This window comes from Cataglyphis hispanica, chromosome 5, assembly GCF_021464435.1.
Source record: "Cataglyphis hispanica isolate Lineage 1 chromosome 5, ULB_Chis1_1.0, whole genome shotgun sequence".
NCBI classification, from domain to species: Eukaryota; Metazoa; Arthropoda; class Insecta; order Hymenoptera; family Formicidae; genus Cataglyphis; species Cataglyphis hispanica.
The window spans coordinates 8391062-8417878 of NC_065958.1; the positions used below are offsets into that span (position 1 = coordinate 8391062).

General features: G+C 40.8%; 1 protein-coding gene across 1 annotated transcript in view; it reads right to left on the reverse strand.

Moving 5' to 3' along the window:
• The window catches only part of LOC126849936 (cadherin-related tumor suppressor), an 82931-nt gene that overhangs the window by 14597 nt on the left and 41517 nt on the right, over window positions 1-26817 (reverse strand). The window contains exons 2-7 of the mRNA XM_050592364.1: window positions 13388-13762; window positions 7795-8031; window positions 5175-5564; window positions 4676-5089; window positions 4248-4580; window positions 3960-4137 (exon numbers count right to left, since the gene is read on the reverse strand). Of these exons, the coding sequence (XP_050448321.1) occupies window positions 3960-4137; window positions 4248-4580; window positions 4676-5089; window positions 5175-5564; window positions 7795-8031; window positions 13388-13762 (1927 nt within the window). The remainder of the gene's footprint in view (window positions 1-3959; window positions 4138-4247; window positions 4581-4675; window positions 5090-5174; window positions 5565-7794; window positions 8032-13387; window positions 13763-26817) is intronic.

The window sequence follows — 26817 nt, forward strand, 5'->3', positions numbered from 1 at the left end:
ATCGCTTTTGCAGTATTATTGCGAAATTAGTCCGAAATAAAGATGAAAGTACGAAGATCGGTGAACGATAAAAGAAAATCGACTGAAGTAAAGGTTTATTTTTTTATTTTACTACAGCTTATATTTTTTAAACTTTTATCTCAGTTTTAAATAATTACATCTGTTGTGCCTCGCGGGGAGGCACTGGATTTTTCGGGATTCATCACTAAAGCTTGGGAGCCGAGGACCGGGTTGGGAGTCGTCTAATTGGGGAACGATATGTTTTTTGTTTTGAATAAACTATTTTTATTCCTCAATATTGAGGCGCTTCCTTTTGCCTGTCGTTCCCCTTCACAGCTGTGCGTATCACAGCTGATATCACGGTCACAGTCGCGAGATCAGCTGTGACTTCGTTCGAATAACAATTCGTGTCGCGGCTAGCGATTCCTTGAGTTAGATTGATCGCGGTAACTGTCCGATATCAATCGTTAATAATGACTGCCCGATATAAATTGATAGTGATGACTGTCCGCCGCGTATTCGTGGTGGTATCTTTTATTGGCCTCCTGTTTGGTTGATTTTTTGGAGGGGATCCCTTAGCGACATGATCATATATGGTTGTGTCGCTCGTTTCGAATCGTTAGGCCGAAATGCAAGCTGAGATCGTTCGATTAAAATTCTTTGCATTTCCGGTTCGATCCTTTTCGCAATCGCTTAGCCTCGGCGCGTGGCTCGCTTTATCAGCGTTTCATACAGCGCTGATAACATTATACGCCTTTCGCGATATCTCGCTAACTCGTGTTAAGTAATATTTCTTTAAGCTATTTAATATTAATAATAATTCGGTTACAGCTATTTGAGCTATAACACTTCATATATAATATTTATCAAAAATTTAGTATTTTATTCATATTGGAATGAGATGAGAATCGAGAATTGCATCGACGAGTTTAAATCGAGATCATGCCTTTTGTATTTTCGACGTTTTCATCGCGTTTCTGCTTTCTTCAAAAATCTCTCGCCTCTAAAATTTTCTCGTTCAGAGACATCTTAAATAATTTCCGTATCCGACGAAAATGATTCTCGATTGTTGACTCTCTTGGAAGATCCGCTCGAGCAAGATTAAAGGGCGGTACAACGAGATAATTGAGGTCGCGGATGGGGTAGGAAAAGCGACCTTTCTCTCTCTCTCTTTTCTAACAATAAGTCGCGGAAGTGAGCCGCAAGCGAGCGGCGAGATAACGGCCAGTTAATTCAGACGCGACATATACATGCATTCTCCATACGATGCCCATTGTGCTACCGCTTATGATTTACGGATTGAGGTACCGGGAATAACGATGTTACAGTGCAGGCGGAAAAGTCTTAATTGCGCCGCCTAAAACGCGCCATTACTCTCCCGAGGGGTGAGCGAGGGAGGGAAAGGGGAGACTCGATTTCTCTGATTGCGCATCAGGTATCTATATATATGTATATATGGCGAGCGTTGGCGTAGCCCAGGGCCACGCGCCCGCACTGACGTACACCGTTCAATCACGCGGTGAGTCGAGGAGCAGGAGAAAGGAAGGGTGAAAGGGACGGAGACTACGCGACTCTGAAGCCGTATTTATCACGTTATTCTAGGGTAAATATCTCGCAAGAATACAGAGACTGGTTATACATATATTTTATGGATCGCGTTAAAATTAGTTGCGGAATCCTCTGCTCTCACTTCCTTAAGGATACATCTGATGATTAGAGATAAGAGTCAATAATAAACATGAATCACAAAGACGTTGCTCGATAAAATTTCTCAAGAGCGTCGATTAATCGAGTATCGTGCTTCCTTCAGAAAACGTGATACTTTAAAAAGGCAGTAAATCATTTGTCACGAATTGAATAATAATTTTGATTTTTCTAAAGATCAAAAATTTTGACGCCGCATATTTAAAATTACGATAGTTGTGTAATAAATTGTAAGATTCTAAAAAATCATTTCTAGATATCATCTAAATTTCTATCGTTTTCATATCATAATGAATGAGTTGTTAGTTCTCAAATTCTAAATATACTTCGGTCTCGGCTCTGCAAAATTAATGATTCACTATTGCAGAGTAACGGTAAAATTTCGAGAGATTAGAGATGTAAAAACGATGCGTAGCAATTACAGCCGATGGAAGCGGGAAAGTAAAGAAAATGCGTAGTAGAGGAAGAATGAGAAATCATGCAGCGCACTGTAACAATCGCAAAGCGTGTAATAATGTAAGCGAACAAGCGAATTCCCAGAGGTCCACAGTTTGAAAAAAGAATGACCCACTTTGCATAATTTGCTTTCCGTCTAATTCCGGTAATGAAGCGACTGGCTCGTTACTCGTCGATTCTCACGGAACGGTATTTCCGACTTGACTTGGATCAGGGATTTGAAGAAAATTATCAACCTTGTAGGACAAATATAAGAAAGACGTTAAAATGCGTACATAGATTTCCGAGGAAAAGGTATTTTTTTTTTCTCAAAAGAATTTAAAAAAATTGTTTTCAAGGTGCAAGTGATCCTTGTACTATAGTAAGAAGTCATATGTAACGATCATAGAAGAGAAAATTTTCTGTTTACATCTAGTACGCGGATGCACAAAGGATCGCAAGGGCTTCGTATGCCAATACGATATAAAAAATATGTACCCCGAGAATGCGCGGTATATGAATAAAGTAGAATATAATGAACGAGTGCTCAGACAGTATCCGAAAGACGCAAGCATCGCAGAGAAGGGGTGACGAGACTCGGAACGCGCGACTGGAAGAGAGGGGAAGAGGGTGAACGGTGGATGAGAGGGAAGCGAGGGACGTGAAGAGATGGAAAAAACGAAACAGAGGGTAAGATAGATACCGGGGTGGGGAATAAGGCCCGCGGTCGAACGGGAGTGCCAGAAGAAGGGGAGGGGACGATGTGCAGCGCGCCGAGGAAGGTATTCGAGACCGATTATCATAATCGCGCGTCATAACTCTGCCTGGCCTGTCTACCTTGTCGGGGACCGATTGGGCCATCCGAGCCATCGCGACCGAGGGCGGAACGGGCGGAGGCAGAGGGTGAGAGAGATAAAGAGAAGGGGTGAAGACCGGAGGAAGGGAAGCGGGGAAGGACTACCGGCTTCTAAGAGGAAGGAAAGGAAAAAAGGAGCCTTTAAGGGGGAGGAACTGCCCACCGCTTAAAGAATCTCATCGAACAACCCACAAATTTATATCCAATTTGTATATTACCGCTCATTACTTAAACCCACCGCCGTACATCGTCTATCGTCTCTCGTCTATGCTGCTGCGTTGCAGCTACTGGCAGACAGATGACATTTCGGTGGATCATCGATTGATGGATGGCACGATTGCACGGTTTGCATAAAGAATTAGCGCGAATCGATCACGGGAATAATTACGCGGATGTTAAAGCCAATCGCGAATAATAGTAATTGCATCGCAAAGTTAAACAATTAATAGAGTGTGTGGTTTCCTTTTCCTTTAGAATAATTCCTATTAATATATAATAGTGATAAATATAATTAATATATTGTGTATAAAATGAAAATAATAAAAATATACAGAAATGTAGAAAAGAATAGAATAATATTGAAATTATTATAACAAATTTAAAGTTATTATAACAAAAAAATTGATATATTAATGTAAAGATATTTGCAGAAAAGATCTAAAAATAAACGTTTAAATAAAAATAGCGCAGAGCGTATAGTAATTTAAATTGAAAATAGATAGTGATTATAGGAACATAGTTAAGTTACCAATCTTCAATTTGTCAATATTGTAAGAAGATACAATAAGAAAATAATAAATGAATCACCTTGCCCTAACATATGATATGTTTCTAGCAACAGTTTTTTACAGTTTTTACAGTGCTCTTGTAACAAACTGAGTGCGTTAAAGTTCTGCGTCATTACGATGCAATTTTTTCTCTTTTATACGCGATTGAGTATTAATAGATAAGTGGAATAACTCACCGGTATCCATGGCTACTAAAGTGAGCGTGTATTCAGACACCAGTTCTCTGTCCAATGGTCGAAGAAGCGATATGTCACCGGTACTAGCATTTATGCGAAACAGATCCGTGTCGCCCTCCTTAAGGAAGTATCTGACTTGATCGTTGTACGGTGGCGTATCCGCGTCGTATGCTTTAACCTTCGGTTTGAATAGACGCGAAAAGACTTTAGCCCTCGTTAAAATAAAATTCATAATTGGCGAAGATAAAATGCAGAGAGTCATACATATAATTCAAAAACTGTATGTACCTGTATGACGAAACCACCACCCGGCGGCACCATATTCTCCATAACATGCGCCAGGTAGGGCGAGTCGAGGAAGACCGGCGCGTTGTCGTTGATATCGAGGACTGTGATAGCGACCTGGGTGGTATCGCTACGCGGCGTCTCGCCCACTTCCGCCGCGCAATCCTCGCTGCGGATCGTCAGGTGGTAGTAGGGTTTGCGCTCAAAGTTCAGGTTCTTCGCCACCCGAATCACACCACCGTCCTCCGAGATCGTGAAGTCCCGATTGTCATCCCCCATAGCGATGCTATATCGCACCCTGCCGTTCGCGCCCTCGTCGCGATCCATCGCCGACACCTGAGTTTCGTTGAAAAATTTCAGGCATTTTTAAGAAATTGCATCTTTTTTTCTTATTCTTCAATTTTCTTTCAGATTGCAACGATTTTACTGACCTGAAGGACACTGGCACCGATGCTGGCGTTTTCGGCGACAGTGGCGGAGTATTGTCTGGGATCGAACACCGGCGAGTTGTCATTTTCGTCAAGTACCATGACAGTGACGGTGCTCGACGACGATCTCGATGGTTCACCGCGATCTCTGGCGGTGACCCCCAGGGTGTAGTTGGACTTTTGCTCGCGGTCTAGCGGTCCAGACACGCGCAGCAGTCCGTCCACTAGGCCCAGAGTGAACGGCAAGTTGTTGTCTTCAAGCATGTACTCGACATAACCGTTTCGACCCTCGTCCCGGTCAACGGCCTTTATCGCCATCACCACCGTGTTGCTCGGCGCGTTTTCAATTATCGATATCTTCGTGGGCGATATGAACTCTGGCGACATGTCGTTCACATCCAGCAACACCACTGTCACCTACGTCGTACAAACGAGGGGATAATGGAATCTTCTCTTTATTCACACCTATGTATAAAAAAAATAATTTTTAGCATTCACAAACCTGCACCGTGGAAGACAACGACTGAGCTGGCGGTAATGGACTGTCAGTGGCGCTCACCACCAGGTTGTAAAGCGGCTTACGTTCGCGGTCGAGGAGTTGGCGTGTGAAGAGAGTACCGTTGGGTGCCACCCCAAAGTTCCCGTCTTCGTCGCCAGCAGCGATGGCATACAAGATCCTACCATTGTCACCGGAGTCCAGGTCCTGGGCAGCCACGGTGAGTACAGGCGTGCCGATGGTCGCGTTTTCCACGATATCAGCTGCGTGCGGCCCGGTCTCGAAGATCGGCGCGTTGTCGTTTAAATCGACGACGTTGCAGTACACCGTCACGGTAGATGACAGCACCGGCACACCGCCGTCTGTCGCTTGAACGACGAGGATGTAGTGCTGCACCTATAGACGACAAGATATAAGAATCATTTAATATAACGAAGGTATTATCTACGCAGGATGTATGTTTCTCGTCTTACAATGTTTTCTCCCCACGAAACTATTAAACATAGTAAAGAAATCGTTTTTTATGATCCATTAGGATCTTTTATGTGACAGATAGAGAACTGTCTCTGGACACTCTAGAAAAAACGAAGAGAGAGAGAGGAGTCTTCCTTTTTATTTATTTATTTTTTTTTTGTTATGAAACAAATTCTTATAATAGAATAATTATAAATTTTTACATTTTGGAATAAATTTAATAAATATTATTAAATTTATTCTTAACTTAATAATATTTATTTACATTTATTCTTTTTTTGCTAAAAAATTATGATAAAAGATCATTATTTGCCGCGAACATGACATTTTCTAAGATTCTGTCGAAAGAAAAAAGCCGAGTTCTCTTCTTGAAAGAGTGGAACTAGTTTCGAAAAAAATTGCGAGGAAATTAACTTTCGTTCAACTATCGCAATCAAGTGGTAAGACATGCTTTTAAGAGAGCCGTAATTAACTGTTTTGCAAGACAAGAATAAAATGTCAGTTTCGGCGCGATCGTTATTTTCTTTGTTTCCGATACACACATGTGTTTCACGATAGACACTCTATAGCCCCTTAATGACGTTGGCGTGTATCTGGAAGGGCATTACGTTGATGAAGGGTTCTATAAGCCACCCTTATCTCGCTCCTCTCACTCACGTTTTCCCTCGCTTCTTCCTTCGTCTCTTTCTCGATAGAAGCTGCATCAATACACACTTAGTCTTCATACTCTTACACATATCATAAAATGTAAAACAATGGCGTAGCCAATGGATTGCGTAAAAGTAAGTGTCAATAATATTATTACAATATTAAAAAAATATTAAAACATAATAATATACTTGAAAGAGAGAGAGAATAGAGTTGGCTAAACATCAGAGCTTTAAATGATAATTATTTTTGCAAAAAAAATATTATTCTTCGAAGAAAAAAATATATTAAGAAAGAAATTATGAAAAATGATTATCTTCTTTCTTATGTTTCTTTTTTTTTTATATAAAACCGTGCAACTAGCCCTCCCTTCTTTCTTATCTAGAGGATCATCTCGGTTACGCTATTGAACGCGAACCGCAAAATGTATGCGCGCGAAAGTTCGCTAACTATGGCTTGTCTCCGAAATCTCTGCAGTGAGATCGCCATTAAAGACTGTGTGTTCCGCGATCTGTTCGACTGTTATAGCGCTAAACCCTAAATTCTAGCATTTTGCCCACCGCTTCGGATAATATAATGGTGCGCTTGAATGCAGAGATGGTGTTCGTGGTTATAATCGCTGCCCCGGGGCGTTCTTTTTTTTTTAGCGTCTTTTAGTTCCGACCATGATCCAAACGAAACTTCATCTCGACAGGCCGTTGTTAACCCTTTCGCATCCATCGACCGTTATGTGATGGACATATCTATAGTATTGATATGTAAACATATAACTTCAGAATCATCCGCGGTATCGTCTCGTTCCAGTTCATGAACATGTTCTCTGGACTGCTGGATCATTTAATAGCGTCTCTCTCTCTCTCTCTCTCTCTCTCTCTCTCTCTCTCTCTCTCTCTCTCTCTCTCTCTCTCTCTCTCTACGTGAAATAATAAATAGAGAGTCACGGTATGTCAAATCAAAGGGAAATATTTTTCAATCGATCGTGCCTATGATCGACGAAATTTCGCATGTCATAAAATATCGAGAGATATTTCTCGAACAAGTTTATAAACCATTTATAATCATGAGGAGAAACCCGTTCTCATGAAAAATTCACATTTCTCTATTAATAAATAAAGATTTCGATTCAAAGGCGATGTAATGGGAACGATCGTTGTCTGATTTACAAATAATCACCGTTGAACGATATAACTTCATTAACATCACTGTCATCTTTCGATCAAAATTCAAACTGTTAAACTGACACATCGAAAAGTTCCATGCGCGAATATTCATTACCTACAATATTTATAATCTTGAAGAAAACGAGATTCACATGCAAAATTTAAATCCTTCTATGGATATATATATGTATATATAAATAACAAGTCTAATATGAAAATGGTGGAGGGAATCGTCTGAGATTTACAGACAATCGTCGTCTATAATTTTATTCGTAAAAAAAAAATTGACATACAACATTATTAACATACACGTATATGCGACTTTTCTCCTTCAGTATACCAACCTGCTCATAGTCGAGACTCGCGGTGAGCGTGAAGACGCCGGTGCTCGGATGCAGCGAGAACACGTCGTTCGCCCAATCGGAGATAAGCACGTAGCTCAGTTGGCTGTTGGGTCCCTCGGCGTCGGCGTCCGTCGCGATCACCTGGCCCACGCGGCTGCCCCTCGGCACGTTCTCCGGGATGTCGAATGAATAAGCCGTGCTTTGGAAGGTCGGCGCGTTGTCATTGGTGTCGGTGACCTGCGAAGAATAATTTTGCAGATTTTTTTATTAACGATGAAACGATGTATGGAACCGCCTTGGAATTATATTTCTTTTCTATCATCGTCGTATAGACGATGAAATTTTTTTCTATGCTCGAAATAACTTTTTCTTTTTTTTTTTTAGAACGTTGTATCTTTATCTGGAACGCCGTGAAAATCTTTTATCTCTAATGTTTAAACGCAATCTCAAGGGTTAAATGCCTACTTCCTTTCCAGGAATTTCCCCCCCGCGAGAACTTGTTCCTTTTAAAGAGAGCCGTTTGAAAGGACACAGTGAGTTGCTTTCATTTCGTGCGTACCTTTCGTCCTTACTCGTGAACGCGAAGTAGAAAAGATTTACTCATACACGCGCCTCTTAATAGACCCGGAAACCGGGTACGATCATAAAATAAACACTCGGGGGAATAAAATCGACTCGAATCTTGCGCGCACTCGACGTCATTCTTGGATAAACACCGCCGCCACCGGAAATATTCGCACCGCTCTCCGCGCTCGCCTCTCATTCGCCTTCCAATTATTGTACCTCGCTCCCTCGCGGTAGTCCCGACCCGAGAAGAAAACATTCTCAGGACTCCGCGGGCTATTTATCCATGTAACAATGCGCTCATTGTGATCGATCGTCGGCGGTCGAAAAGACGAGCGACGGAAGAGGACGGGTCCCTCCGGTCGAGGGAACCAGAGAATAAGTAGCATCGGTATATAAATATAATTTTCATCACATAAAAAATGACATCACATATTTTTTTGCCATGATCCTACCGTCGTTTAATTAATTTACAGACGCATTTGCTGTTGCACAAAAATATGTGCAACGTAATATGAAGATTTTTCGTAGAATTGCTCTTTATGTAGATAAAAGTTTGCATTATATTCGAGAAGACGGACTCTGATTATGAGAATACAACAAAATCGGTCTAATGAAGAAACATCGTCAAGCTCATAGACAGATTATCGGACGTAAAATCCGACAGAAAATTGAAATAATTTTGCAAATAATTCGATATAATCGATCGAAGGCGCGGTTAACGTCGCCGACATTTCATTTATTCGACATCGTTAAATTTTACGCGATACCGATAATTTCGTCTTTTTATCGTCCGATAGAATCGCGCGGCGAATATCCAGAAATGAACGAGTAGATTTACATTTTACATTTCCGCAAAGAGAGGCGGAGAGGGGAGGGGAAAAAAATTTACATTTTTCGCACATTTGTCAATCTAAAACGAGTAGCAGCCGGCTCTCTCTCTGTCGTTCGCCGAAAACACGAACGTGCAATAATTTAAACAATAAATGATACCTCGGCAATAACGCTAATCTCGCGTACATGTATAAATTATATATAGATATGTAAATTATCCTATATTTCTGCGCGTCGAAACCGTGCACGCTGTTGCTCTAACGCGCGCTGAGTCTAATTTAATTTAATTTATTTCTCCTGTAAATCGGACGGAAACTAGACATCGCGATAACGTTTTCGCATATTATCTCTTTTTGTCATGCTAAAAGGAAGCTTGCGAAATGTCTGCGATTCAACGACGTCGTTAACGGAGGCTGTCTATTTATGTGTTAATTATTTCTTTTGCTTCGATAACATCATCTTTTCTATCTTGTTCCCCATTTTATATATATATTATAATTAATAAATTCATCTTTAAATTTTAAAATTAGAGAAAATACCAATAGATTTATATATGTCACATGTGTAATGCGATTCTGTATTATTACACGAAAAACTCGTTATCACCGCGACGTAAAAGCAATCAAGTTTTGTTGTCACTCACAACTGTTTATCCGATATTACAGCAAAACTAATTTCGATATAATCAAAAGATGACTCTAAATTGACGCATGTTCCTACAGACAACTCGAACAAGCTCAAAGTTTTCCGGGGAACGAGGTGCGCTACATACCACAGTAGAATAAGGTGGACACGGTTTGATTAAAGAGGCCTCGGAGACCGTTTGCAAAAAGCGACGGTGTCTCGAGACACGACAGTGGATGACGAGGAGTCGGCGAGTAGGAAAGAGAAGACGAAGAAAAAGAATCGGAACTGGGTAGGAGTTGAGGGAAGAGAAAAAAAAGCGATGCTTTAAGTCTCACAATCAGCAAAGGATGAGGGGAGAGGAGAAAAGGAGTAGATGGGGCCCCCAGATTCTGCAAGAGACGTGTCGTTCGCGAGCGGCAACAATGTATATACATATTTTCTCTTTTTCTCTTTTATATAAAAATTATTTATATATATATATATTATATATATAAATTATATATATAAGTTATTTACATTTTTAATAAAAAGATACATTGATTATTCTATTTAATAATATATATAAAATATCAAAAAAATGCGATCTATCTCGATTCTTTCAGATAAAAATTATTGAGAGTTATAAATATTTTTTAAAAAATAATCTTAATATATTAGTAATTAATATTTAAACCCGGAAAAAAGTTTAGACAGTTCTAATATCGCTCAAATTTCGGCTTTCTGTTATATAGTAAATGTAACAAGCACTATGTTTATGTGCAAAAAACTTGAGCGTGATTTTAAGGATATTTAAATCAAGGAATATTCGTTAAATAAATTTATTCTTGAGAATACGGAGAGTACTCTAACTTGGTGTTAGAGTTATTCTGGTAGCGCTGTTACTACTCCACCTCATTCTTTTCTTCCGCGATGACTCCGAATGAGATGAACGAGAAGATGGAAGCGGGAGGAGAGGAAGTGGAGAGGGAGGCAGAATCGAAGAGGAGATTCTCCAAAGGGTTCGAGAAGGTCGGTCGAGAAAGAAATGGTTAAGGTTAGCTGGAGAAGAACACACGGATGATGGGTGAAGAGAGGAGGGGAACGCGGCACAAGGGGATATCAGATATATAAGAGGCCAGAAGGGGCAGATTCCGCGACTGTCGGCCAATAGAGAAACGGCTCGCTTTCAACGGAGAAAACCCGAAACCACCGACCGAGCTATGATCGGGTCCAGCATTCCTCTCTCTTTTGCCTTTAAGGATATAGAATAGCGGGGCGCGCGAGCGCGCGCGGCAAGCAAAGAGGTCCTTGAAAGAATTCCGGCCATTACGCATCATAAAAATAATTTTTGCGATTGTCTCCGAGGGTCCCCGGCCCCGGCCCCGGTGGTCAGGGCCTCTTCTTCGAGGTTCGTTAAACGGCCGGGCTGCCCCGACCGAATTCGCGTTTTTTATCGCCTCTCGGTTGAGCCGCGTAATGAATTATAAGGCGGAATGCGCGCGATACTCTTACCGAGCATGCCTCGATAGTGCGCGCTCAAGGATTAGGGTTAATGAACAGCGGTGTGAATAGTTTTTGATTTTGCCCGATTTCACTCAAGTGATTCTCTAATGCGGATACTTTATTAAATCGATAATTTAGCAGCGATAAGTAGCGTAGCGTGAGTGGTCGGAAAAAATGTAATTTAATAAAAAAAAAAGAAATATATAATTCCTCGTGCAAAGATAATTTCAAATAAAAAGATAATATTAAAAGATATTTTTTCTATAAAATTTTGTTTTTGAAAATTGATATTTTGAATATTATACTTATTAAAAGATATCTATAAAAAAATAGCGGAAATTATCGCGAGACGCATGGCAATAGCGCGAGGCGTCAGAATTTAAAGGCTAAATTTGCCTCGTCTCACCGATCAGGAATTCTGATTGAAATCTCGGATAGTCGTGCGATTTATCATTCTCTCTCTATCTCTCTCCCTCATTTTCTCATTCTGATGCAATGACCGATCCGCGCGCGAATCAATTCTTTCGCGGCGTTTCGTAATCGCGCGTAGAAACGAACTCGATCTTTTTCATTAGGACGAGGGACGGGCGTGCACTATTGTTGCATATACACATGCAGAACGAGTGTGTGAGCAATCCTCCCTGGCTGGTCGCCGGGCGATCGTAGATTTATCTTCCGAGTGATGCTTGCGCGGGTACGCAATAGCGCAACATTGTTCTGCCCGAGATCGCTCGTTGCGATAGACAACGGCTGACTTATGCATATGGCATTATAACCGTACACCCTCCCCGACTTTCCTCCTCTTCCTCTCCGATTACTGCCATTAATTGAAAAATATCAGGTTCATTCGCGACTCACGCCCGCAAATCAACATAGCGGCTCAATTAATTTTTTATTAATTTCGAATTTCTGTGCTTAATTAATTTGAAACAGCATCGCCATACTTTTCTCATATTGCGAAAAATCAATTCAATTTTGTTTTTCTTATTCTCAATATCTTTTTACGTAAATGTAAATCTTTTCCAATCAAATTAAACTAGATTTCTTCTATTTAATCTAAATTTTTTTTTTTAAAGAACAAAAAAGGAAGGCACTATTTCGATTGGAAAATAAAATCAGTTAAGATTCTTCTTCTCTTCCTAGATTAGACAAATTTCATACTATGTGCCGTGTCGTGTTGCCTGGCTCGATTCCGTTAGAGATTGATTGCCTTTAAATTGACCGGTATAATTGGTCTCGCCGTCTCTCGGCAATAACGATATCCCATGTAAGTACACCCATAAATTAATTCGTCGCTGCGCTTATTTAACATCTCTCTCTCTCTCTCTCTCTCTCTCTCCCTCTCTCTTTCTCTTTCTCAAGAGAGAATATCTTCACTCATGCTTCATTCGTTACTCATGAGATCCTTCATTCGTTAATCGCGCAATTGATCCTTTTGAGCGAGGAGAGATTAGCCGATGCCGAGTTTGTTCGTCCCAACAACGGTCAAATTCCATTTTACGAGAGTATATACCGGTTATATTATTTATAAACGAGAGGAGGAATATATCGTCGATATGAAGCAATAGGTTACAGTTATAGTAGGAAGTTGTCGGCGACCTTTCGGCACGAGGACGTGTCTAATGCATTATCGATTTGACCCCTCGCTCGTCGAGCATTCCGATACCCCGGGAACAATCGGCCGATCTCTCTGGATCTTAGCTTTCCCCATCCCCCGGAATGCCATTTGCGATATTTCGCGATGCGTTCGGAGAGAGTGGCCGTGTTATATTCCTAGTTGCGTTGCTTTTCTTATCAATTTCGCGAGACTCGGCGACGATCAGTCGCGAGACAAGGATTGGAATTTTAAAAGCAGCCAGTACGTGAGATAGTAATCGAGATAAAAAATATATGGCTGTGTAAATGCGACAAAATTATCAATACTGCTACCGGTATCTGTAAGAATTCCTCTTCATGAGGATAGCCTAGTCTGTTGTAGCGACACTCGGCGAGATCTTTCTACTTTTAAGAGCAGATTTAGATCAAAATCCTCGTTTACGAGGCTTTCATTTCGTATATCTTTGCAACTTTAATAACGCATTCTTACCTGTATGTTAAGCATGACATCCCGGTGTTGCAGGCCGTCGTCGGCGCGCACTCTCAATACATATTTCTCCTTCGTTTCCCTATCGAGAGCCTCGGCGAGTCTTAGCTGGCCGGTGGTCGGATGCAGCTTGAATTGGGTCTGCATCCCGTCGTCATCGTCTTCGTCGGCGAACACCTCGCCGCGGCTATTGGCATGATGATGATGACGATGATTCGGCACCAGGGTGTAAGTCAGGGTACCGATAGTGTCCGGATCGTGGGCCTTGAGTATCGTGACAACGGTGTTGGGCGGCGCCTCCTCGGATATCTTGAATTTCCACGGGCCGGGACCCCACGTAGGTGCTACGTCGTTCTTATCCAGCACCGTCACGCGTACCTGCGGCAACAGGAGGAAGACGATTAGAAGTGGCTCGCCGAGGTCATCGGTCATTCTGATGACTCGGATTGAGTCGTCGGTGACTCGACGGTAACGACGGGTTATTGTCGGTCGGTGAGGAATGTTTGGGAAATGTTACGCTGGCAAAGTCTCGTGTTGTCAGTAGAAGCCTCCCAAGATCAATTTCTACAATTTCTACATCGTCATTGTCAGAAATTTTCAATTGCGCAATTAAAACTTTGTCGCGCGACACGTTATATCGCAAGAAATAAAAAGTAATGAATTTTTCTCCGATATAATTTTTCTGCGACAGATGCTTAAAGGCATATTTATAGAGAGCGCGGGGATAAAACGGCAAAAAATTCGATACGAGAATTCGCGACATGAAAATTCGGTTAAATCCGGGAACATAATTACACGTCGAATTACGTGTCGAAGGAAACGTACGAAGGCCGCTGCGATGCCAAAGTCACGGTATGCATGCGAAGACCCGTGAGAAAGTTAGTTTTTCGATCCCGCTCTTGTGCATGTCTCATTTCATTAAATTCTCAGTCACGTCAACAGCTTCAAGGTTTGTATGCGACTACAGACAAGTAACTGATATATCGAGAAATGGGATATAAGAATCATTGGAAAGATATAATGCGAGATTAATAGTCATAAAAAATGATATAATATATATATATATATATATATATATATTTACATATACATATTCCCGAAATAGATGATTACAAAAAATATAGAGCCACGTGAATCTGCGACGGATCACTGATGTAAATTCGTAAATTATAAAATGATCGATCGATTTAAATATCTAAATTATTTCTAATGTCAATATCTATCGCAAATAATAAATATATTTTTATATGTGTTAGAGAATCAAACAGCAAACTCGATTAGAATACTTTTTCGTATGAATTCTCTCTCTTTCTCTCTCTCTCTCTCTCTGTCTTCCTCTCATGAAAGAGAGGCATGCATATAAATTGTTTTTCCTTTACGGCCAGCCGGTGTAACCTCGTGGCCGTGGTAATATTCTCTTGTGTACACATAATCCGGCCGACAGATAAAATACGCGGACATCTCTCGGATATATATATAGAAAGCTTTTATATAAGCGGGTGATCCGAAGACGCGGGCGCATTTGTCTTCCTAGTAATTAGTCGGATCCCCCTCCTTATCCCCTTGTCATTGACAGAGTGGTTGCCATCGATTATTGCTCTCTAGGCGTGCCTATATATCGTCGTCGGTGGAACAACGCGTGGATGACGAAACAAAAGTGGAGAGTACGCGCGGTGCGAGAGTAAAGCGGATTAAGCGAGAATAAATCGACGCGATCCCGTGACCTACCGCCGCAATAAATCGCCGTGTAACCCAGATGCACCGATCGTTACCCAGATGGATGCGCTTATGCAACTTGTGCATGATGGACGCGTGTCGCGCTCGCAGGCGATCTCGGTCGGCGATCGATATCGCTCGCGTGTTATTAAAGGGTTACGCCACCCTGGAACTTTCAATAGATTGCAAGAGAGAGAGGAAGAGAGAGAGAGAGAGAGAGATTGTGTGCGAGAGAAGCGTATATAAATGTATAAATAAAATCAATACCTCTTTATAATAAAAAAAATTTCTTAAAAATATTTAAAAATTTTTGAAAACTTTTTTCTTGGCTAGATATATTATATGTTTATATTATATATATATATATATATATATATATATATATATATATATATATATTATATATATATATATATATATATATATATATATATATATATATATATATATATATATTATATATATATATTATATGTTTATGTAACATCTTTTGGGGGAATTTAATTTGAAATGTAAAGGAAAAAAAATTTTCTTTTGCAAAAAAGTATAAATTTTAAATGTTTTTTATAAATGTTTAATCGTATCGCGTGACACGTAAACAGTTTAACTGACTACAATCTAAGATTGCTTGTCGGATCATAGTTTCGTTTTTTTCTTGTTCACGAATCAAATGTTAGATCAATGGACCGTATTATAAGTCGGCATTATCGACTGCCAAAAATCGACACGATAAGGGACATCGATAACGAGCAGAGCCTGGACCGGGAGCTCATTCACCTAATGTATTCACGTGTATTCACCGACGTTGCTCGACGAGATAAATTTATGCAAAGTCCGTCGAAGCGGATCCACCGATAATTATAGGAGGTCCCTCGCGTTGTCATTAATAGCAGCTATCGGCAGTCACGTGTTAAATGGCCGCGACGTATCTTAAACTTCCCGACATAGTTCACACGATCCATAAGATTGACTCTTATCTCGTAATGATGCGATAACGGCGCGAATTTCGTTGCACGTGAACCGCTCGCCACCCATGCATGATGCCTATGTTAAGCGAACCGATACTTATTTCAGGCAAGCGAAAACGCAGCCTGCGTGAATAACGCGCTTCGTCACGATCTCTGCGATTGTCCCATTAAATTCTTAATTCCGCGATTAATTTTAAACGTCACCGCACGCTAACGCTCGTCTAATTAATCGTAAGAAAATTACGTACGTCAACCTTTGGTCAGCCAGGAATATCCATCATTTTGAATGACTCTGATTTCCTAATCAACTAGATAAAATTGACATATCAAAAAATTGTCGCATTTTTTATATGGGATTTATTTAACGCATATTCTTCATTGTATCAATTGTTATATTAATCATAATGCAAAATTTTTGTTGCTTATATCTTTGTTATTCATATATTATTCGTGAGTTAATTATTTATATTATATATTTCATTGATAAAAAAAAATGTTAACAGATTTAAGAAACAATAGTTGATTTAAACTGTTATTCTAATTCCTCGTAATGGTATAAACTTATTTATTGCCGCAACTACACCGTCTGTACAAACCCGCCATTTAGGGCGCTTATTGCATCAGTGCCGGTTGGCAGTAATTCTAATTAACTCACTTCCCATCTCCATCTAAATTATACGCATGGCTGTAATCGAGTGAGGAATAACAATTCGCTAATTTGGAGTTGGTTAATGCAGATTGTCGTGCGACGCAATCTTGGATCTGATATTGCGTCGCTGTGTGGCCTAATCGCTAATTATTTCAATTAAAAATTCTCAAATTGTCTATGCAATTGCGACAAAAAAGAAGAGTTATGCACGAATAATTAGCGAAAAGGTCAATTTTCTTTATTCGACATATGTCAAGATTCAGATCCGAGAAGCGGTCGAATCTTCGAGTCAACAGAATCCAGCATTGGATCGCGACGGCGATGTCTCCTATGTCGGCGTTAAAATCACCGCGTCGAGAATACCGACGGGGCTGCGTCAAAACTTTTCTCCGTCTTCGAGATCCTGGAATTAGTTCGCGCGTATTATATGATCTCTCTCGCTTTTTCTCATCGTCGTCATCGTCGTCGGCGACACTCGGCGTCATTGTCGCGAGCGAACGGAAACAGCAACGAGCGAGGCAACGGCAACAATAAGCAGACAAATCAGTGCGGTCATATAGCTGTCTCTCGGCTACAATCCCACCCTCTTTTCTCTCTCTCTCTCTCTCTCTCTTTCTTTCCCCTCTCGCTCCTCGCTCTACTCTTTCGATGCGGCGCGAGAGCGCGGTATATGGGCGGTAAAGAAACGCCTGGAGAGGAGCATTCGGAGTGCAAGGAAAGATGGTATCTGCGTCAGCGCGGTCGGGGATCAGCGGATCGGATCGAGTCGCTCAGCGGGGGTTTCTTTGGGTCATGCACGAAGTGAGTCCCATTCTTCTGAAAGTCCCGCGTTCCACGTCCCGCTCCGCCACTCCCGGGTCCACCGGCTCCTCGGCCTTTCTCGTCCCACCCCTTCGCCTCATCTCGCGTCGCGTCGCGTCGCGTCGGAGGCATGCATCGAGCGGACCGATACACTCGTCCCTTTTACCGAACGGAGAGGTCCTATGGGTTCTCTATGAGGGGTCGAACCACTGACATCGGCCGATTAATAACGTGTCTTCGTGGGGGCCCGCATGGCCCACGACGACGATGACGACGACGACGACGACGACGACCGAACGAGCAGGGTACACTGGGTAATTCTGTATAACGACCAGAGACAATAATATATGTATCTACTAATAGCTCTTTTCCTCCCGCATTCCGTACGACATATGGAAAAATGTGGGAGTTGGAAAATATATATGGTAGAAATGTAAGAGCGGAAGAGAAAGAGATGTTATCTGCAAAGCTCATATCGCTCCTTTTGAGAGATGTTCCTGATTCCTGACTTTTACTAATAACTTAAAATTCTTTGAAAGATCACTGAGTATCTTATATAAATTCAAACTGCAATAAGCTGTGATGGCTTTCTTTAAGAATCCCTTCGTTTCATATTTTTTAATTCAATATTTTCTATTTTTCTTTTCAATTATAGTGTTTATATTAAAAATACATGTTAAAAAATTCATTTGAATTGGCATGATTTTCGGTAAACACTTTTTAAAATAAACAATACCAGCACACGCATCCACAAACAAATTTTGAATAATATTATATTTAAATAAAAATGTCATCTCTCTCTCTCTCTCTCTCTCTCTCTCTGTGCAATATCGCAAGACCATACTTTTTACAAGCGTGAAAAATTAGGCATTGACGTAACGAGCCGGTAATTATCGAGCGTTATAGAGATTCGTGAATCAAGGAAGCGTGTACTGTAAAACTAGCGTGATTAGCGCGCGATTTTCCGCCAACTTCCCGGCTCGCATGGAATTTGAAATTCCGCGATGTGTATCTGCTAATGGCTGCTTTACGCCTCGCGGTTGTAGGCCGCATTCGTGAGCGACGAGAGCGTGTACGGTTGCAACGTTCGTAGCGTTATTGCGACGTTAATTATTACTCGGTTATTACGCGCGCGAGAGCGCACGTTCCCCGCATCTTTGAATATATCGGGGCCTCATTTATAATCGAGGAGAATCTTATTTTTCAATTAATTAATTAAGCCATTTTCTCTACTTCCGAGAGAGCTTGATGTGAATTTCTCGGCGCCGTTTTGCTTAGTAGTTATAGATTCCAGAATAGCAACAGCGTATGAGTTTATAATTTTGAGCCCCTCTTCGTATTACTGTTGGATTTAATGAAATTTTTAATGCTCTTTTATTTTTTCTTTTTTTCACGCCACACAATTATAAAAATATAATTTGCGAAAAAAAAAAAATTAATTCATTAAACATAAATTAAGAACGTCACACGCTTTAATTAAATCGAAAGTAACTATGTTTATATCATAGGATTATTTTTCGACGTTCTATTTCTCTTCTGCTTTACACACATTTGCTTTATCTCCTAATTAATTTCTAATAGAGTTAATCGGTAAAGGCGAGTCTAAATAAAAGCGATTAAAGATAACGTATTGTCGTCGCGCGTTAAAACGAACGCATAAGTCTCTTGGAGAAACTCAATTAGTTCCCACTCTTCCTCATCATCCGTCGCGAACCACGAGCGATAATAGTTTCGTCGGAGCAAAATATATTTTCCGCAAGAAGGGGGAGAAAGAGAGAGAGAGAGAGAGAGAGAGAGAGAGAGAGAGAAAGAGGAAGTCTTCTCGCACCGGCATTCCACGGCTTAATAACGATCCGCCGTGGATCCCGTAGGCCACTTAAAGGGTGTACTATAATTCCGTATAACGGCCACGAGACGGGACAATAAATCCGCGGTGCTTAGGACTAATAGCTTTGTTTTCCCGTCCACCGTCCACTCCGCGCTGTCACTCAACGTGATACGTCAGGACGTCAGGACGCTCGGCATCGCGTCGTATAATAAATCTGATGGATGCCATAGGCCACGGCGAGCTGTTCCCATCAATCGTTAATAACTCTCCGTCATATCGCTTGTGTCCCGGGATGCCTGAACCGAGTTTGGCTTTACGGAACCTCTCCGAGCGATACGACTCTCGTAACGAAGATATCGAGATATCGGTTAATGATGGTTTTTAGTGTTTCGATTCTTAATCTTGCGGAGAAGAAAATTTTTTAAAAGTTCAAAAAAAAATTCCAATTTACACTGATTTTGTCAAATTTCGTTGTAGAAAAGAAGTTCGATAAACTACTCGTTTGCTCTTGTATTTATCTCCATGTATGAGAGGGATTATTCGTGCATCGACTTTCTCTTCCCTTCTCTTTCTCTCTCGAAAGATTGTCGCGCGCACAATACCGGGTGTATTCAAATAAAAGGACGAAAATATATTTGAGGCCGGCTAACCGGCCCGCTGACATCGTCGACGATCGATAACGTGAATTTGCGACTTCGTCAGGACACGAGTAAAGTCACAATGTCGTCATATCTCATCGCGCGCGGCGATCGTGAGCGACGGCCAGGTATGCGCCGATCGCATCGTTTGCAACATTGTGTCACAGGAGGGCCAAGCATATTAATTTCCGTCGGTCGCGGGGCCTGACAGGCGACGATGAGAGGAGAGGAATCCGGGCCCGGTGTCCTTGAACTTCGTCGTTACCATCGTTTCGCGTTACTTCTCTCATCACCGGAAACGCAGATTGCGAATCCGTAATTTTTTTAGACCGTTCTTTCGAGATCTTGCGTTTACAAACTCTTACGTAGTCAAATAATTATAATTTTTATATTATCCACGCGAATAAAAATTAATTTCATCCGATAATTATAATAAATTGGCCAAAGTATATAAATAAATCGCATATATAATTTAAAACATACATTTTCCATATCAGTTCGCTCGAAAAAATATAGATTGAATTGGAAGCAGACATTTTTACTTTGGTAGAGAGAGATCCAAGATTGTCAAAGGAACATCCTTCGCGGGGACGCTGCATCTTCGCGCGTATGGAATATCGCTGCGGCTTTTTTTTTTTTTTGCCACGTCCCGAGGGTGCAATTAAAAAAGGAGAAATTGACAATCTTGTGGGGACTGAGCAACATAGGTGACATGGCAGGGAGTAAAGAAGGGGAGAATGGAGGGCATATATACCCTTCGACGAGGAAGCCTTCCAAGTTTCCGCTGCGGTCTCTCGCCTACGGGGCCCGCTTTGTTTTTCTCGCCGCTCTCGTCCGCCCTCTCCTCTCCTCTTCTCGCCCCCTTCGTCTTCCCTGGAGCGAGCCGCAGAAAGGCTCTCTCCCCGACTGATCGGGGCCGCATCTGAACGGGCGAGATGTCGCGGCAGACCGCAACGCGCGGCTTAAGTGTCCGTTATACGCGGAATATGTCACGGGAAAACGACCTCGATGTGGAGAAGATCGGTAGCTCTCTTCTCCGCGGATTTAACCTTCGATCGACGTGTCGCTTTCGATATGAACCAGTGGGTCGAAAATAACGCGATGGTTCTTGTAACGTCAGTTCTATATCAGAGTACAAGCCATTTATCTCGTAAATACTTGGGAGGAATGGAAAAAATTTGTGCAACGCAAGATCGATCAGATATATAGTTGTTATTTTGAAGAAACATTTATCTATACGCTTTACTTATTTTCTTGAAAAGATATTTTTAATACGCGAATTGTGCGCGATTTATGGCCGAACGTTCTCATGTATTTATTTGCGAAGATTTATGCCATTAAAGAGAGTTGTTGATATCAAAGAAAATAGTATAAGAAAGATGAATGATATTATAATAATGATTACAATTATAATATAAAATTGTAATATTAACATTATTAATATTATGAATGATAAAAAATGTGTAATGCGATTATGATAGGTATTAAAATAACAAATATGATATCATGAGAGAATCTAAAAATGTTGCTCAACCTCCCACGTTATTTTTGTTGAATCTTTGATAAAAACAATAAAAAGAAAAAAAAAATTGTTTCAACTGCTCTATAAATGTGAACTCAAAAATATCGATCTTGAATTGCACCTGGCGGCGCAGAATCCTTCGGGAAGAGAACTTATGTTAGTTCGTTTACGGAATAAAACCGGCAGCTAATAAATTTATATCCCTCGCGTATTATCATGACAATGCATGCATTTTTTTCTCAAGATTCACTAGGATGCGTCCTCTCTGCTAAATCCTAATTTAGCGACGTTCTCTCTCACTCTGTTTCCTTTTTGCTCCGACGAACGTAACGCAAGACATCGGGGTTTAGGTGGATGCGGGTCTTTGTGCAAGATCCGTCAGGTGGCCGGTGATGGATCATCCGTTTTGAAATACGACTGCCAACTTATTTTTATCTCCTCTTCGCGGGAGGATTCGTTCAAATTGTGTTACAATACCGGTCAAATGAGAAGTAACGAGCAACGATGGCGGATTTAGAGCTCCCGGGACCTTAAGCGCAACAACATTCTTCAGCTATTTTCTTATCCGGAGCTTATTGAAAATTCTCTATATTAATTTATTTTATCTATAAAAACTGACTTTTTATATTATTATAATAATTTAAAGTTTTTCCGTTTTTTTTTTTTATAATCACTTGCTCTAATTTAATTACACGCTGTTAACGAACGAAAATAATAATACTTTAAGTGATTTAAATTTAATCTCAACTTTTTTTTTGCCACAACAGTGAAAAAAGATACAATCTTTCGTTAGGATTTACGAGATTAATTGGAATCTGTGCGTTCGACGTACTGGAAGGAAACTAATTTCCGGCAGACCGATCGTGCGAGAAATCGGGGGACGCGCGGATCGATACCCGCTGCCGATCATCGGACAATTAAAATGACATCCCGCGCTCGTTCGCGCTAAATTATGCGCTCGGCGAGATCTTCTTATTTGCGAGACGCGTCTCGCGAATAAGAAGAACATAGGTACGACTATGTGGAAGGATAAAAGAAGAGACGCGCGTACGTGCGTGTTTATATATATATATAGGGTGTCGCGAAGCTAGCGGATATGTTTTTAATTATTTTTGTAATTGATAAATAATATTTTTTCCAGCAAAAAATGCATTGTAAAAATAGTTAAGAAAAATATTTTGTATATTTCTGTAACAAAGGTTTTTTTTATAGAATAATCGATTAAAATTAACTCAACACCAATGACATCTTGCCGTTCTACACATTTATTCTCTCAAAGTTTAGTTTGTCAATGGCAAGACTTATGGCATAAACTATCAATTAATTATTTAAAAATTATAAGTATTATCATATAAGAAACGTGGATATCAAATTACAGAATCTGTCGTAAAGGATATTTGATAATTTCGAGGCACCCCATATATATTTATGTACAAGCAGAAGAGCGATCGGAGCGAAAGGAGAAAGAGAGGCGATGAGGATGGCGATGAGAACGGTGGAAAAAAACGAGGCAGAAGGTAAGTGGAGTGACGTGCGTGGAAGTAGAATAAGGAGAGAACAAGACGAGGAGAGAACAGGATATAAAGAGGAACTGGAAAAGATGCCAGAAAGGCGAGAGAGAGAGAGAGAGAGAGAGGGGGGGGGGGGGAAAGCGAGAGAATACGAGGGATGCTGCAGAAAAAAGAGTAGAAGAGGAGGTGGCGGAGGGTGAAGGAGGTGGGGATTGTCTGGCGAAGGAACCTCTAACAACCTATGATCACGTTATTAATTGAAAGAGGACCGCCGATGCTACCGGTTACGCCACTGACTTTACGTGCCGTGTGGCACCAGCACGGGCTCATTTTTTAACGGAAACATTCTCGTCGATATATATACGCGCGCACCTGTGTACGTACACGCACGCGCATCTTACGTTTGTGTGCGGACGTGTTATATATAAAATTTCACGCCGACATTTACCCTCGTCTCGGGGGTGGGAACCTTCACGGAGATAGGGAGATATCTACGCGCGAATATAATGAGAGCGTAACGAGTTTAGTCGTAATTGACGACGGCTTAAATGACGAGAGAATTTATGGCACAAAATAAATCGAAGATAACGCACGCATTTCTCCTATGCGATATTTTACTAGCTTATAAATAATATATCTCATAATAGTCGTAGTCTTGCTCGCGAACATTGCGGCTCCATTATACATATATTATAATAATAAATATATCATTCATAAATATATTATACACATTATTAAATAATATTCTAGATATAATAATTTATGCTTCAATTATTCTCAAAATTAAAAAAATTCTTTCAAAGTGCATATATTTTTTTCAAATTGGACAGCTTAATGTTAAGAAGAAAATATTCTCTCTAATAAAACGTAAATCGGCGCGATTGAATATTATCGCGTAAGAACGTCGCGATAAATTCTTGCGGCGTGACGGCGGCGGTTGCCGCTGTAAGTCGATCGTGGGGCCTTAGTCTTTTTATCGGGTGGGCAGCTCGATATCATGCTTCCGAGATAGAAAGTCGCGAGTCTCAATTACACATTGTAGTAGCGAGCAACGTAACTTACGGCAGTATATGCGTCTCCTTTCGCAGTCGTACGCACCTCAGTTACATGGGATATGACACGCGCTATTTAAGGGAAGAAAGACGGCCCAGGGTCAGACATGCGTGCAACGTGTGCAAAGTTGCATAAACGCGCTGATAAACGACGAAAGAAAGAAAGTTGTCTTCTTTAAATTGGCCAAAAGAATACGTAAAGGAAAACACACGATTGACCGTATTGTGCCGTATTAACAGAATCTTCGCACAGGAATAATTGAAATACATTGAGTAATGTGAGAGTGTTAAGCGAGGAGAGATTACACTAGGAATTTGAGATCGAACAACATCGGCCTGGTCGGTTATGCGGGATTATGACACGCGTGTGCGGGGAACCGGGGGGCCCGAACGCGAGCCAGGTCGTGTTGGAAACGGGGACCGCACGGGAGAGAGAGAGAGAGAGAGAGAGAGAGAGAGAGAGAGACCTCGAAAGAAGAGAAAGAGAAAAAAGAAAATGCTCCGGTCGAGCAACTCTTGCGCGCGACAGTCCGGGTGTAGGCTATACTCGCTACGTTATACGCGCATATGAGCGTGCAAGCGCGTAGAACACGTTTCGCGAAGAGGAGGGGAGGGGGGAGAGGGAGGGAGGGAGGGGGTGGCTGCAAGAGTCTGGGTCTCTGCTGCTTATCAGAAAAATTTGTGGCGCGCCAAGTGTCGTTTTTTTTTTTTTTTTTCACGCGCGGCACGCATTCGTTCGGCCTTTGTGACGGTTTTGTGAGATGTTAAATTCCTTGTTTATTATCGCATTGTGCGACAATAAATGCCGACAACATCGAGCAACGATCGGGGAGGGTGGGGGGATACCGGGAGGAATACACGCGCAAAGTATTCGTCCGATGTGCTTTTCGAATTCTCTCAAACAACTTGAATGCGATACTAACAATAAGGTATAATCACATCCCCCATTATTAACTACTAATTTTCCAACTGGAAGAAGGGAGAAAAAATGCGCGCATAGAATTTCTCCGGCAGACAGCAAGACATATTAACTTAGCTAATATTGAAAGGGAAAACACGCATAATAATATCATTGAACGAGACATTTAAAAATTAAAGAATCTCAGTTTGAATACATCGCACGTTTATAATTTTATACCTCTATTTTTTTTCTTCTCCCTCTCGTTTTTAGCAAATTAATCTGCACGATCTCGACGAACACGCTTCGACACTCGTTCACCGATGACTGACTTTTTTGGGTTGACATCTGGAAGAGTTTTATGTGTATACATGTTTTTACTCCCATCAACACGCAATACAAAAATAAGGAAGTAAACATTTCGAGAGTGTCCTACACAAAACAAACAAAACAAAATATCGCAGTTATTTTACATTATACGAATCGATATTGTAAAATTTTTATTTGAGTATTTCTAATATATATCTTTTGCAGAATCATTCAGAAATGTTAATAAAATAGCAGTTTGCCTCACTCGATAGGATATAATACCGCTTCATATTCTCATGACGTCATCGAGCGTCTCTTTCGCAACATAATGATCCGCCGGGTCGAGTCTGGACCGCGGGTCGGAGAAATTCGCGACGTCGTTTATTCGCGACCCAACGAGGACGCGAAGCTAAATTATCCGTTGTTTATTATCGCATTGTCGCGCGCCGTAAGTTATTTCCTCTTTTGATTTATTCCGCTGGTCGGCGCGAAAACGCCGTAGCTTATTTTAGTCTTTTTTTTTTTGGCCCGACCGACCCGACCATTCGGCGCGCGATTCTTCTTACGTAAAAAGCCCGACGCCCGCAAAAGGCAAAGTTTCGAAATTTCGCAACGCGACAATTCACGCTTCTTTATCCTTGAATTTCGGTCTCTCTTTTTCCAGCAAATTCCGACTCGTCGCGAGATGGATACATTTATACGAAGTATCTTTGAGATGAGACGGTTTTGCTATTGTTGTTACTATATTTCATCGTTTTTAAATTTATATCGAAATTAATGTAAATTTCTTTTATTTGCGAATACTTAATCAAGATAATTTTTACGTATTCGTATCGATAAATTGGGATAAAATTTCGTGTGTATATATATTTAATAATATTGCAAATAATAATTTACATCTTGTGCGTATAAACAATTATCTCTTTGATGATAGATACGCGCTATCTTTATAAATATCAAGAATCTATCTCTTTCTCTTGTAATACGAATATATGGCGAGTGTTGTATATGTGTATAGGCTTTCCTATAGATGACTTGCATCGCTAACGGGAAAGATAATTTTGTTCTTGAAAGAATTCCACTATTGAAAATACGCTTTCGTTGTATCCTTTACGTCATGTGTGTATGTATGTGTGTGTGTGTGTATATACTAATGTGATTCAATGCACTATTAAACATGTCAAATATGTGATGAGAACCCGTTGCATTAATAAATGTGTTAATGGTATATAATAATTTATTTAAACAAAAATTTTTTGTGTGATAAACTCGTTTCAAATTATTTGGAATAATTTATCTCAGGCGATTTTGTCTTGACTGTACATTATCTTCGGTATAAAGCGTGCAAAGATTAAAGAAAAAAGAAAAAAAGTAGAAAAAAGGTCTAACGCACATTCGCATGCTTCGAAACGCTCGGCTCGGTAGAAAGAACGACGTAAAGGCATTTACCATATTTTATGCATACACTCTGCCATACTCGCGCGAGAAGCTTCATACGCGTCGCAATTTGTAACGACATCATCGATTTGGCGTCTGAAGCC